Source organism: Myotis daubentonii, chromosome 3 (assembly GCF_963259705.1).
Source record: "Myotis daubentonii chromosome 3, mMyoDau2.1, whole genome shotgun sequence".
NCBI classification, from domain to species: Eukaryota; Metazoa; Chordata; class Mammalia; order Chiroptera; family Vespertilionidae; genus Myotis; species Myotis daubentonii.
Genome location: NC_081842.1, coordinates 82488514 through 82502402, shown reverse-complemented (window position 1 = coordinate 82502402; position 13889 = coordinate 82488514). Strand labels below are relative to the sequence as shown.

Below are 13889 nucleotides of genomic sequence, written 5' to 3'. Positions count from 1 at the left end.
TTCTTGTTGTTGTTGTTGTTGTTTTTATTGTTGTTTTTTTAATTAAATCTTTATTGTTCAGATTATTACATTTGTTCCTCTTTTTTTCCCCCCCATAACTCCCCTCCTCCCAGTTCCCGCCCCACCCTCCGCCCTCACTCCCCACCCACTATCCTCATCCATAGGTGCACGATTTTTGTCCAGTCTCTTCCCACATCTCCCACACCCCTTTCCCCCCCAAGAATAGTCAGTCCATTCCCTTTCTATGTCCCTGATTCTATTATAATCAACAGTTCATTCTGTTCATCAGATTATTTATTCACTTGATTCTTAGATTCACTTGTTGATAGATTCATATTTGTTGTTCATAATTTGTATCTTTACCTTTTTCTTCCTCTTCCTCTTCTTAAAGGATACCTTTCAGCATTTCATATAATCCTGGTTTGGTGGTGATGAACTCCTTTAGCTTTTCCTTATCTGTGAAGCTCTTTATCTGACCTTCAATTCTGAATGATAGCTTTGCTGGATAAAGTAATCTTGGTTGTAGGTTCTTGGTATTCATCACTTTGAATATTTCTTGCCACTCCCTTCTGGCCTGCAAAGTTTCTGTTGAGAAATCAGCTGACAGTCGTATGGGTATTCCCTTGTAGGTAACTGAGTTTCTTTCTCTTGCTGTTTTTAAGATTCTCTCTTTATCTTTTGCTCTTGGCATTTTAATTATGATGTGTCTTGGTGTGGTCCTCTTTGGATTCCTTTTGTTTGGGGTCCTCCGCGCTTCTTGGACCTGTAAGTCCATTTCTTTCACCAGGTGGGGGAAGTTTTCTGTCATTATTTCTTCAAATAGGTTTTCAATATCTTGCTCTCTCTCATCTTCTGGCACCCCTATAATTCTGATGTTGGTACGCTTGAAGCTGTCCCAGAGCTCCTTACACTATCCTCGCATTTTTGGATACTTTTTTCATTTTGCTTTTCCGGTTGGATGTTTTTTGCTTCCTCGCATTTCAAATCATTGACTTGATTCTTGCGCTCCTCTGGTCTGCTGTCGGGCGTCTGTATAATATTCGTTATTTCAGTCCATGTATGCTTAATTTCTAGTTGGTTCCCCAATATAAGATCGAGGGTCTTATTAGTTTTTGTGTAGATCTCATTAAGTTTATCGGCGGCTTCTAAACAGTTCTTGAGAGACCTTAAAAGTGTGGTTCTGAACTCTATATCTTCCATTGACAATTTTGTCCTGTTTCTTTGTCTCTGCATTTTGTTATGCTTCCTTGGTGCACCCCCTAGTGGTCTTTGTTCGAAGTCTTATAGTTAAATCTTTGTTGTAGCTAATTCCAGGGAGGGTTTGACCTCCAGGCCAAGTGGCTATGAGAATCAGCTGTGTCAGCAGTGAGAGAACTTCTGTCCTCTAGGGAGGTGCTAATCTAGCCTTTGCCTGAGGCTATCGGGCAAATGCCTCTGTGCAGGGCGTGGGCAGGGCGGGTCGCACAGGATCAACAGGGTGGGCCGGAGAGAGCAGTTATGGCGGCTCTCAGTCCTGTCCCCAGGGGCTCTGCCTCTCTGAGTCCCAGCACCCGCTGCAAAGCTCGGAGAGAAAGCTGCACTCGCTCTGACCGAAGCCAGACAGTCCCGCTTCTCCCGTTTGAGTCTGGGTCCCTAAAGACTCGCCCGGATCTGGTGCTCAGAGTCTGCGACTCCCTCCCGATTGAAAACGCCAACCGCGCCCTCCTCCGCCAGCCCGCTCCGCGCACTCCGCACCTCAGAATTTGACTTCAGCACTGCGCCTCCTCTGAGTGTCCGTATGCGTTTCTCTTTCCTCCTAGTTGTAGGACTTCCACTCAGCCAGCGTTCCTGTGGTTCTGGGTGATGTCCCTTCCGTTTTTTGGTGTCACTTTTGAAGTAGTTGTTCAAAGCAGCAAACTCCGGCGTTAACCTATGCCGCCATCTTGGTTCTCCTGTTGTTGTTGTTGTTAATCTTCACCCCAGGATATTTTTCCATTGATTTTTAGAGAGTGGAAGGGAGGGGGTGAGACAGAGAGAGAGAAATATCAATGTCAGAGATACATCGATTGGTTGCCTCATCAAGCCTGCAACCGAGGTAAGGTAACCGGAATCAAACTTGTATCCCTTCAGTCCTCCGGCTGATGCTCTCCAGTGGTTTTCAACCTTCCTAATGCCACGACCCTTTAATTCAGTTCCTCATGTTGTGGTGACCCCCAACCATAAAATTATTTTCGTTGCTACTTCATAACTGTAATTTTGCTACTGTTATGAATCGTAATGAAAATATCTGATATGCAGGATGTATTTTCATTGTTCTAGACCTACAGGTTGAGAACCGCTGCTTAAGCCAAACGGGCTAGGGCAAAAAAAAAATTTTTTAATCCTCACTCGATGGTATGTTTTCTATTGATTTTAGAAAAGAGAGGGAGAGAAAAAATATCTATGTGAGAGAGAAACATCAGTCAGTTGCCTCCCGTAGGTGCCCTGACCAGGAATTTAACACATCACCTTTCGGTGTACGACACTCCAACCAACTGATCCACACGGGCCGGAGTTCTCTTTTTTTTTTTTTTTTTTTTTGTCTGCCTCCTACTTCCAAGCTTCAGCCTTAGCCTCCACATTAGTGGGGGGAACATCGGCCTGCAGGTTGTATAAGGTCCGCGAAATCATTTGGTCTGGGGTGAGTTAGTTAAATGTTTAGCCAAATACAGCAGGCTAATTTTTAAGTTGATAATTTGTATGGCCCTCGAATGATGTTATAAATATCTAAATGGCCCTTGTCAGAGAAAGGTTCCCCACCTTGCCACGAACCCCATTGTCCATACATTGTTCCAAATTTCCAGAAAAGGCTGCAGATATTTTCATGTGTCACAAATGGTGGACTCCACAGATACTGAGTTTAACCAGGATTTCTTCTTAAATATTACAAAATTACAGTGACAAATGTACAGCTATTTCCAGGGCATTATTCTATGTTGCCAGGGGTTATAAGCTGCCGATCTGCATTTCAATTTTGGCTCCTTTCTGGTAATCAGCTTATACTCTGTTTACTAAATGCAAAGCTACATTGACATGGTTTTCACATCATTGTGTCTTTATATTATTAAATATTTATATACATGCTCATATTTTCCATACTTAATGTGCCTGTGGATAATGTGGTTTTTTTTCTGACTTGCAGCTGGTTTATAAATATCTGAATCGCAGTATGGGATTGCTAGACAGACTTTCAGGGTTGCTGGGCCTGAAGAAGAAGGAGGTCCATGTTCTGTGCCTTGGGCTGGATAATAGTGGCAAAACAACCATCATTAACAAACTCAAACCTTCAAATGTAAGTGTCTTTGTTAGGTGTTTTATGTATTTTCTTCTAGAGAAAGTTAAAATGCAAAATTATTTTGCCATTATAACTTCATGTAATCATGTTATGAAATCCTATTAACAGTAGGGGTGGGGAACTTATTAAATTAATAAGTATCAGTAAGCCATTGTTTGCAGTATATTTTTCACAGATATATAGGTAAATCTTATTTAAACTGGTATATTTTCCAAATGTCTTTTTTTCTCAAAAGATCTTCACAAATTTTCCCAGTTTACTTTCAGCTAGTCTTGCTGTATTTTTGGCTCTCTATAAGAAGAGCAAAACAAAAGGAAAGGTGAATCATTTTTACAGGTTCTGTGGATAACTAGGCAGTTTCTCATGAGTATGGTATGCATGTTAGTAGTAATAAGCAAGATGACTTTTACGTCATTTAAGTAATAAGTGTATAAGTTTATTGTTTTAATAATTGAAAACTATATAAAGCTAGCACATTTAACACATGACACATAAGTTAAAGCTAGTTTTTGCTACATATAAAGGAAACCCACATAATAGTGGACTAAAATAAAATAGAGCCTTCTTTTGTTATCCTCTAAATAAGTCCAGAGGAGGTATTCCTGGGCAGGTATGGCAGATACATGGTCACGAGAGATCCAGCTACCTTCCATTTTTTTGCTCTGCTATTTTTAGTGCCTGGTTTTTATCCTCAGGATCTTCACATGGTCACTTTGGTTGACTGTCATATCTCTATTCTAAGTCACAAGAAGGAGAAAAGACAGGACAAAAGAATAGGCCTTCTTCCTAAATAAGCCGTCTTGGAAGAACTTACCCAGACACTCCAACTAATGACTCTTAGGCCTCACTGGCTACTCCTATCTGTACTGGCTGGATCTTTTAAGCAGAACATCTATTACTGCTTTTAAAAATAATAGGGGTCTTGTAAGTATAGAAGAAGGTGAAAGTGCATGTTGGAAGACAACCAACATTTATAGTTATAAATACTTTTATTTAGGTAAAAACTATTAGTCAATTAATTTCACTTAAACCATTAGTTGAATGAAAAGATAACATGGACTGTCCAGATAGGGCAAACATTAGGAAGCTGGTACTCTTAATGACTGAATGAGTAGAGAGTGGGGATATTGCCCCTAAATATGGTACTTAAAGGTAGACTTCATTGCCTCCAAATAGTGCTTCTGGTTGGGTAGAGTGACTTCTTGCTCCATTTCTTTTGCAACAGCTTCAGTTTTACTTCTATTTAGTGGGAGATTGCTTTGGAATTAACAAAATGCCATTATTTCTTTTCTTCTGGTCATTATTCCCTACTTCTACATAGATGAGTTTGCCATTTAAAAACAACTAACCACTGATGTATTTTCAGGTGGGAATTAGTTTGAAGTAGCTGGGTTAAGCTGAAAAAGGATTTGGAAGGTAATATAGATGTTTTAAGAGGATTTCCCAGCTGAGTGGAGATTCATTGAGATGCTGAAATTAGTCAGAGGTCAAAAAAATAACAGCTTTATTGAAAAGGTTGATTTTGCAGGGCAAAGTTTAAGTCTGGCCAGAGGACTTGCTAACACACTCTTGAATTGAAATTTAGCCTTCCAAACTTTCAATGTTTCCTCCTTAAGGAAGGATCTAGCTCTTCTAGGTCTACTGCATAGCTAAGAAAAGGTGAGAATACATGCTTGGGGAAAGCATGTGGCTCTCAAATGAGACAGACAGACAGACAGGCAGAACCAAGGATATTCAGTTCCATTTGACAAACTGAGCAAAGAAGTCATATTCCCCCCTCATGGAGAGGAATAAATTGGGGTAGGGGAGGTAGAGAAACTAGGAGTGTCACTATAATGGAGTTTTCTCTATATGGAAACAGGGAAAAAGAGATTCTTCTCCAGTAAGGAAAAGAGTGGGTTAAAAAGCCAACATATATGGGAGTCTGTCTTCTGACCTAGGTGATTATAAGAAATTTCTTATCAGTTCTTAAGAGGAAGATAATAGCATCCTATCTAATTGGAGGGCGTCCAGAATTGAATTTAGAGAACAATGGATATATGGCAACAACAAAAAAAGTAGAACCATACTCAACTGGCCTCAAAAGGAAATTTTTTAAAAATTATCTCCAATAAGTACAAAATGATGAAAACCAGAGCCACAGTTAATAACCCCCCAGTGTCTACTATACTCAAATACTCAATCACTATGCTCAGTCACTATATTATACTCAATCACTATACTCAAATTGAGAGAAATAATATTCAAAGAACAAAATAGAAATTACAGTCTGTTCCTCTATCATCCCCAAAGTATAGTGATTTCTACCCCAAGACATGGTTATTACCATAGGAATAATCTTTGATATGGATGGGAATAGCTTTCTCCCTAAACATTATTGGTCCTTTGAAGACACTTGCTCTTATTTTTAACTTGAGAATTTATTTTCTGTGCTGTGTCAGCACAGACAAGGGTTTGGTGAGCCTGAGGAGGGGTGGTGAAGAATTAAAGAAAAGACAGACAGCCCTAACTGGTTTGGCTCAGTGGATAGAGCATCAGCGTGCAGACTCAAGGGTCCCAGGTTTGATTCCGGTCAGGGGCATGTACTTGGTTGCAGGCACATACCCAGTGGGGGGGTGTGCAGGAGGCAGCTGATCGATGTTTCTCATCATGTTTCTAGCTCTCTATCCCTCTCCCTTCCTCTCTGTAAAAAAATCAATAATATATATGGAAGAAAGGAGGAAAGGAAGGAAAGAAAAAGAAAAGACAAAGAGAATGTAGCTGGGGCTCAGTGGATCTCCTGTGCCTGGATGAGGCCCATAGAGAAGGATCCAGACAGCAAGCTGAGCCTTTATTTTATAGCCAGAGGTAAACAAGGTAGTGGTCACCACAGTTACAATGTTCTTGTGAGTTTCACTTGTTTTGGCAGCACTTGCAGCACCTCCCACAGCCCATTAGCTACCCAGGAAGGATCGGGGCGCCCATAAGGTCAAGCTTAATTATGCTAAGAGGGCTCTGCCTTCTAAGCTGGGACTTGTTTGTGGCTCTGCCACAGGTCAATCCGAGGCATAACTCTAGAGCCACTCCCTACAATTTTCATAATTTATTCTGTCATTTATAGAGATTTGGGGTAGAACAGGAAGGAAGCAGCATGTACTCAATATGTCATCTTGAAATTTTCTGATATTCCCATTTTATACACCACATTAGTGACAGCCTGCAGGAAAATCTGGGTACCCAGCCAGTGTTCTCTCTGAATTGTGGAACTAGCAACTATCCTTTTTCTTCAGAAAAATTGACCTCTAGTCTGAGAGTAGACTAAGTTGCTTGAAAGGGACTTCTTAAAGACCCCCAAACCTCTGTCACACAGGTATAGATACAACACTTGCTTCCTCCCTACATTTGAACCAAAGAAGAGCCTCTTGTGAGTTTAGTCTTAGAAACATTACTTGTAATAAATTAAGTGAATTATAGAAATCTTCAATACTGTATCAGAAATGTGCTACAAAATATTACAAATCTCATTTTATTGGAATGTAGTCCCATATTTTTGTGTGGATAAAGTCAATTGCTAGATAAGTAAATACTTCTAGACCCAAACTGATTTTTAATATTAAGCCGTCCTAATGCTGATGTATTGTTTATATATTGAAGTTGCTGGTGTTTTCTATACTGATGAATAGGGAGAGAAGAGGTACATTTTAACATGTTATTCTTCTCAAGAATATGGTCTTAGCTATATTTCTTAGAGATAGATGCACTCTATAAACACATTTCTTTAAAATTCCTATTTTTTCTCCCATTCTCAACATAGCATGCTTTCATTCTACCACATCATCCAGTTTTATATTCTTAGCATTTAAAATAATCTGAAATTATCTTGCATTTTCAGTTGGTAACTTGTTTACTAAATTTCCTCCATAAATTTAAATTTAAATTCCATAAGCACATGGATCTTATATTGTTTAACACTGAACCCCTAGAATATTGCTTGGCACTTAAATATAGTTTTGGACAAAGAGATTGATGGCTGATTTTTTTTTCATTTTTATTTTTAGACAGGCAGTGATGTTTGCTGGCACCAAGGATACAATTTTTACTAGACTTACTGAAACTAACCAAATACAGTCTCTCTCAGAAATCTCATCCTCTCCTTGTTGATGTTGGTCTATCCCTGGGCTGTCTCAGCCCTAAGAGGTCTATCCCTCTTAAGTAATAATTCCTATGCTCTTTGTTGACTTCATACCATTCCCTGTCCAATTTTGAGAATGATCATAATTCATTTGTTCCTGGATAGAGCAGAGGAAGAGTAATGTTGGAGACTATTTTTTGAAATTCTGTAGAGGAAAATAAATCCCACTTTAATGTAGAAACATCAGCTTACATATCTTGTTCTATCCTGCTTAATTTTTGGAGTTTCTTATTTCTAATTATCTTCCATTAGAACTTTAGAAGTGAGAGGAGGAAAACAGAGTTGATTAATTTTATCCCTATTAAGTAAAATAGCAAGTTAAAAGGAGCTTCTCTGGGAACAAAAGAGTTTGTGAAGAAGTTAGGCAAGGCTTCAATTTTCAGAGAGACCTTAAATCTTTTAACTTCCTCACTTTTTTTATTATTGGTATGTTTTTCCTAATAATAAATAGCTGATGATTTTATCACAAGATTGGCACAAGAAACTTTTAAGATCAAAACAGTAGGGTATTTGGGGACAATAAAAATTAGGAGACTATTCCAAATCTGTTGTGCAATGAAAGTATGAGGCATGAATCTGAGTAGCAGGGAATGAATTCTGCACAACATCATCAACAAAAAGAAAGATATTTTTGGAAGAATACTAGGCACTTCATAAGAAGGAAGGAAAGGCTGAATAAACAAACTTCAGAAAGGTAGCTCTGAGAATGCCTTTTCACTGGCACATTGGTCCCATTAAAGGGACCAAGCTCCAGTGACTTTGCAGTTTCTTTCCATTTTAATTTTAAACTAGAGGCCCAGTGCATGAATTCATGCACAGGCAGGGTCCCTCTGGGTGGCCTGCAGGGATTGGGCCAAAACCCACAGTCCAACACCGCCTGCAGCTCCTACCTGCCGCTCCTACTCATCCAGGCCCCGCAGTGCCTGCCGCAGGCTCATGTCCTGTCAGACCCGATTGAGAGAGGCTCACGCTGCCACAGCAGCGCTCGTCAGCCATGAGCCCAGCTTCTGGCTCCCTCCCAAGGGGAGTAGCCTGTGGGTTCAGTCTGACACCAGCTTTCCGACATCCCCTGAGGAGTCCCAGATTGTGAGAGGGCGCAGGTCAGGCTGAGGGACCCCACTGGTGCACGATCGAGCCGGGGAGGGACCGCAGGAGGGCTCCAGGGCGTGCCGGCCCATCTTGCTCAGTCCCAATAGGCCAGACCCCAGCAGCAAGCTAACCTACTGGTCAGAGCATCTGCCCCCTGGTGGTCAGTGCATGTCACAGCAAGTGGTTGAGCAGCCTTAGCATATCATTAGCATATTACACTTTGATTGGTTGGTTGGTTCTGCCATTCGTTCTATTTGCATGTTTCTCTTTTATTAGATAGGACTAGAGGCCCGGTGCGCGAAATTCATGCACCGGGGGGTGGGGTTCCCTCAGCCCAGCCTGCCCCTTTCACAGTCCAGGAGCCCTCAGTGGATGTCTTACTGATGGCCACAGTCTGGCAGCAGAGGCTCGGAGCAGGCATCCCGTGTGTGTGTGTGTGTGTGTCTCTCTCTCTCTCTCTCTGCTGGGGCCTGCCCTCAGCCACACCATGGAGGCTTGGAGCAGGAGCCCCTCTGTGTTGATCTCTCAGGCTCCTGGCCTCCACGGTGTGCTGTACTCTCCCTTGAGCTGTGGCCAGGATGGGGGTGCTGCTTGCAAGCCGGGCTTTCCTGCTCCCAGATCGCTATGGCGACCAAGGAGCAGGCCCAGCTGGGGGCTGCCCACAGGCTGGGCTTTCCCGCTCCCAGGTCTCCATGGCAAGCGGGAGCAGGCCCAGCTGGGGGCTGCCCGCAGGCCTGACTTTCCTGCTCCCGTATCAGGCCCAGCTTGGGGCTGCCCGCAGGCCAGGCTTGCTTTCCTGCTCCCAGATGACCATGGCGACTGGGGAGCAGGGGAAGTTTGGGGCTGCCCACAGGCTGGGCTTGCTTTCCTGCTCCCGGATCCTCATGGCGACCGGGGAGAAGGCACAGCTGGGGGCTGCTCACAGGCCGGGCTTGCTTTCCTGCTCCCGGATCACCATGGCAACTGGGGAGCAGGCAAATTTTGGGGCTGCCCGCAGGCTGGGCTTGCTTTCCTGCTCCCGGATCAGGCGCAGCTGGGAGCTGCCTACAGGCTGCACTTTTCTACTTACCGATGGCCGGATCACCACAGCGACCCAGGGCCCAGCGGCACTTTCCTGCTCTCCAATAGTCATAGGGTCCCGGCTGGGGGCAGGCTTAGCAGTGCGGGGCTTAGGTGGCACGGGGGTCCCAGCTGGGGGCTCAGGTGGTACACAGGGGTCCCGGCTGGGGGTGGGGCTTATGCCCCACTGCCCAGGGCTGCACATGGGGCCTGGATGGCAGCTCGCGCTGTCCCGCTCTGCCTGTAGTATAGGATAGAGGCCTGGTGCACGGGTGGGGGCTGGCTGGTTTGCCCTGAAGGGTGTCCGGATCAGGGTGGGGGTCCTGCTTGGGTGCCTGGCCAGCCTGGATCACGGGCTGATGGCTGTTTGCAGCTGGTCACACCCCCTTCAGGGTGAGGGTCCCCACTGGGGTGCCTGGCCAGTCTGGGTGAGGGCCTGAGAGCCGTTTTCAGGCTGGGGGGCAACTTAAGCTCCCAGCCTCTCCTTTTTTTCTTTTTTTTTTATTCTGGGATTTATTTACCATCTATAGCTGTCACTGGAGCTGAGAGCCGGCTCCAGCTCTGAGGGCTGAAAGCAGGTTTCTGGATCTGTTTGGCTTCTATAATTGAAACTCTGTTGCCATCACAGCAGCTCTAAGCTCTGAGGCCGAAGCTGGCTGAAAGTAGGTCTCTGGAGCTTGTTTAGCTTCTATAATTGCAACATAGTTGCTTAGAGTGCAGCTCAGAGGCTGGCAGCGGCAGGCCGGGAACGTTGGCTTCCTCCGTCACTGGAGCAAGCAAGCCACCTGTTCGCTTCAGCTGCGTGGCTGTCAGCTGCCAATCTGGTTGGCAGTTAATTTGCATATCCTGCTGATTAGCCAGTGGGAAGGGTGTCGGGGTTATGGTCAATTTGCATGTTTCTCTTTTATTAGATAGGATTTCCAGTAGACTAGCAAAGTGAACTTAAGATGTGAGGCAACAATTTCTTCTCTATTCTTCCTGTGTTCACATAAAAACAATCAGATGAACTGAAGGGGGATTTTTTTTTTTTTAAGTTAAACTTACGGGAGTATGGAGAAAATTGGGAATAGAATAAAATCACTGAGAGTAATTATAATAATAGCAAACGTTTGTTGAGTATTTGCTATGGACCAGACACTGTTGAGTATCTTGCATCCATTAACCCATTTAATTTTCATGATAACTTTTTTAGCTAAGGACAATATATTTTAAATTTGAGAAAACTAAGGCTTAGAGAAATTAAGTAAGGTAGCCTATTAGCAATTAGGAGTAATTAGGAGGCTGTTATAATAATTAAAAGCAAGAAATTATAAGGGTCTGACCTAAATTAGTAAGATGGAACTAATGAAGCTTATTGAATGGCTATATAGAGAATATAAAAAAGAAGAGAGTCAAGAATAACCTCTAGGCATCTGGATCAGAAGGTGGGTGATTTTTAATCAAAGTAAGGAACAGTTTTGATAGTGGAAATGTTAGGAGACACTGTGTTAAGTTGCCAGTATAGGGTATGTTACTTGCCTGTGGGACTTGTCAGTGGATTCCCTGCTGTACTCTTGCCCACCTACAGTCTCTCCACAAAGAATTCCTCATCATGGCCTTCAAGGCCGTACCTTCCTTACTTTGTTGCATACAGCTCTTTCTCTTATGTAATATGCCTTAGACATATAGGCTTTATACTTTCCCCAAGTGGTAAGTTTCTTCCTGTCTTAGGGTCATTTCACTGTAATGTTCTTTGCCAAGATCTTGTCATAACTTTTCCTCTTCTTGATATTCACTCCTTGGTCAGATTTCACCTCCTCAGAGAAGCTTTTCCTGAGTACCCCTTTTCCATGCCTCCTAACAACCCTCTGCCCCATTGCCTCCCACCCCAAACACCTCATTGCACTTAATCGCAGCCCCAAATTGTGTTTGTCTATAACTTAATTGCTTATTTAGCAGGAAATGAATTTTGTCCAACATTATCAACAAAAAGAAAGCTATTTGTGGAAGGATACTAGGCACTAATCATCTTATCTAATAAAAGAGAAACATGGTAATTAGCGTACGACCGCTACCCTTCCCATTGGCTAATCAGGGAGATATGCAAATTTACTGTCATTCAAGATGGCGGCCGGCAGCCAGGCAGCTGGAAGGGAACATGAGGCTTGCTTGCTTCAGTGACGGAGGACTCCAACGTTCCCTGCCTGCCTTGACGGCTTCTGAGCTTGCAGTTTGAAACATTGTTACAAATATAGAAGCTAAACAAAACCCCAGAAACCTGCTTTCAGCCCGCCGGGATCTCAGAGCTGGAGTTATACATTGTTTCGATTATAGAACACAAACAAGCCAGATACCTGCTTTCAGCAGCAGAGGCCTCAGAGCTGGAGCCAGAGCTAAAGCTGGCCCAGAATAAAAAAAAAAGAAAAAAAGGAGCGGTGGGGGAGCTTCAGTCACCCGCCAGCCTGAAAACGGCCCTCAGGCCCTCACCCAGACAGGCCAGGCACCCCAGCGGGGACCCCTACCCTGAAGGGTGTGTGACCAGCTGCAAACAGCCATCATCCCCTCACCCAGGCTGGCCAGGCACCCCTGTGGGGACCCCCATAGGACACCCTTCAGGGCAAACCAGCCAGCCCCACCCATGCACCAGGCCTCTATCCTATATAGTAAAAGGGTAATATGCCTCCCAGCACCGGGATCAGCGGAGCCGAGAGGCCTCCCGGCACCAGGATCAGTGTGACAGGGGGCAGCGCCCAAACCCCCGGATCGCCCTATGGCTCTGTGTGTGACAGGGGGGCGGAGCCACAACCTCCCTATCCGCCCTGCTCTGTTTGTGATGGGGGAAGGCGCCCTAACCTCCTGATCAGCCCTGCTCTGTGCCTGATAGGGGGGAGCTCCCCAACCCCCTGATCGCCCTGCGGCTCTGTGTGACAGGGTGTGGCGCCCCAACCCCCCCAACCCCCCACGGGCCCTGCTCTGTGTGTGACAGGGTAGAGCCATAACCTCCCCATCGGCCCTGCCCTGAGTGTGAGAGTGGTGGCGCCCCAACGGGCCCTGCTCTGTGTGTGACAGGGTAGAGCCATAACCTCCCCATCGGCCCTGCCCTGAGTGTGACAGTGGCGGCGCCCCAACCCCCTGATCAGCCCTGCTCTGTGGGTGATAGAGGGCAGCGCCCCAACCCCCTGATGCGCCCTGCTCTGTTTGTGACAGGGTAGAGCCATAACCTCCCCATCGGCCCTGCCCTGAGTGTGAGAGTGGCAGCACCCCAACCCCCTGATCGGCCCTGCTCTGTGGCTGATAGAGGGTGGCGCCCCAACCCCCCTCCCCCCCCCACGGGCCGTGCTCTGTGTGTGATGGGGTAGAGCCATAACCTCCCCATCGGCCCTGCCCTGAGTGTGACAGTGGCGGCGCCCTAATCCCCTGATCGGCCCTGCTCTGTGTGTGATAGAGGGCGGCGCCCCGACCCCCTGATCCACCCTGCTCTGTGCGTGGCAGGGGGCGGTGCCCCAACTCCGCTATTGGCCCTACTCTGTGAGTGACGGGGGGAGCTCCTCAACCCCCTGATGGGCCCTGCTCTGTGCGTGACAGGGGGAGCTCCCCAACCCCCTGATGGGCCCTGCTCTGTGCCTGACAGGGGTAGCTCCCCAACCCCCTGGTGGGCCCTGCTCTGTGCCTGACAGGGGGGAGCTCCCCAACCCCCTGATGGGCCCTGCTCTGTGTGTGACAGGGCGTGGCACCGCAACCTCCCTATCGACCCTGCCTTGAGTGTGACAGGGGGCGGTGCCCCAACCCCCCAATCGGCCCTACCCTGAGCGTGACTGAGGGCAGCATCGCAACCTCCCAATCCGCCCTGCTCTGTGCATGACAGGGGAAGGCGCCCCAACTCCCCAATCGGCCCTGCTCTGAGCCCGACCAGGGACTGCACCTAGGGATTGGGCCTGCCCTCTGCCACCTGGGAGCAGGCCTAAGCCAGCAGGGCGTTATCTCCCGAGGGGTCCCAGACTGTGAGAGGGCACTGGCCGGGCTGAGGGACCCTCCCTTCCCCCCGAGTGCACAAATTTTTGTGCACCGGGCCTCTAGTCTAGATTATAAATTCCATGAGAGCAGGGACTGTGTATAGCCAGTGGTCGGCAAACTGCGGCTCTCATGCAGCTCTTTGGCCCCTTGAGTGTGGCTCTTCCACAAAATATCGAGTTCTGCGCATGGGCCACGAAGTTTCAATTGCACTGTACATGCACGCCTGCACGTGGTATTTTGTGGAAGAGCCACACTCAAGGGGCC

The 13889-nt window shown here is 46.0% G+C and overlaps 1 protein-coding gene across 3 annotated transcripts in view; it reads left to right on the top strand.

The window, feature by feature from the left end:
- The window catches only part of ARL6 (ADP ribosylation factor like GTPase 6), a 52071-nt gene that overhangs the window by 3204 nt on the left and 34978 nt on the right, over nt 1-13889 (top strand). For all 3 annotated transcript variants that reach the window (XM_059688039.1, XM_059688038.1, XM_059688041.1), the window contains exon 2: nt 3161-3310. In XM_059688039.1, the coding sequence (XP_059544022.1) occupies nt 3188-3310 (123 nt within the window). In that variant the 5' untranslated portion in view covers nt 3161-3187. The remainder of the gene's footprint in view (nt 1-3160; nt 3311-13889) is intronic.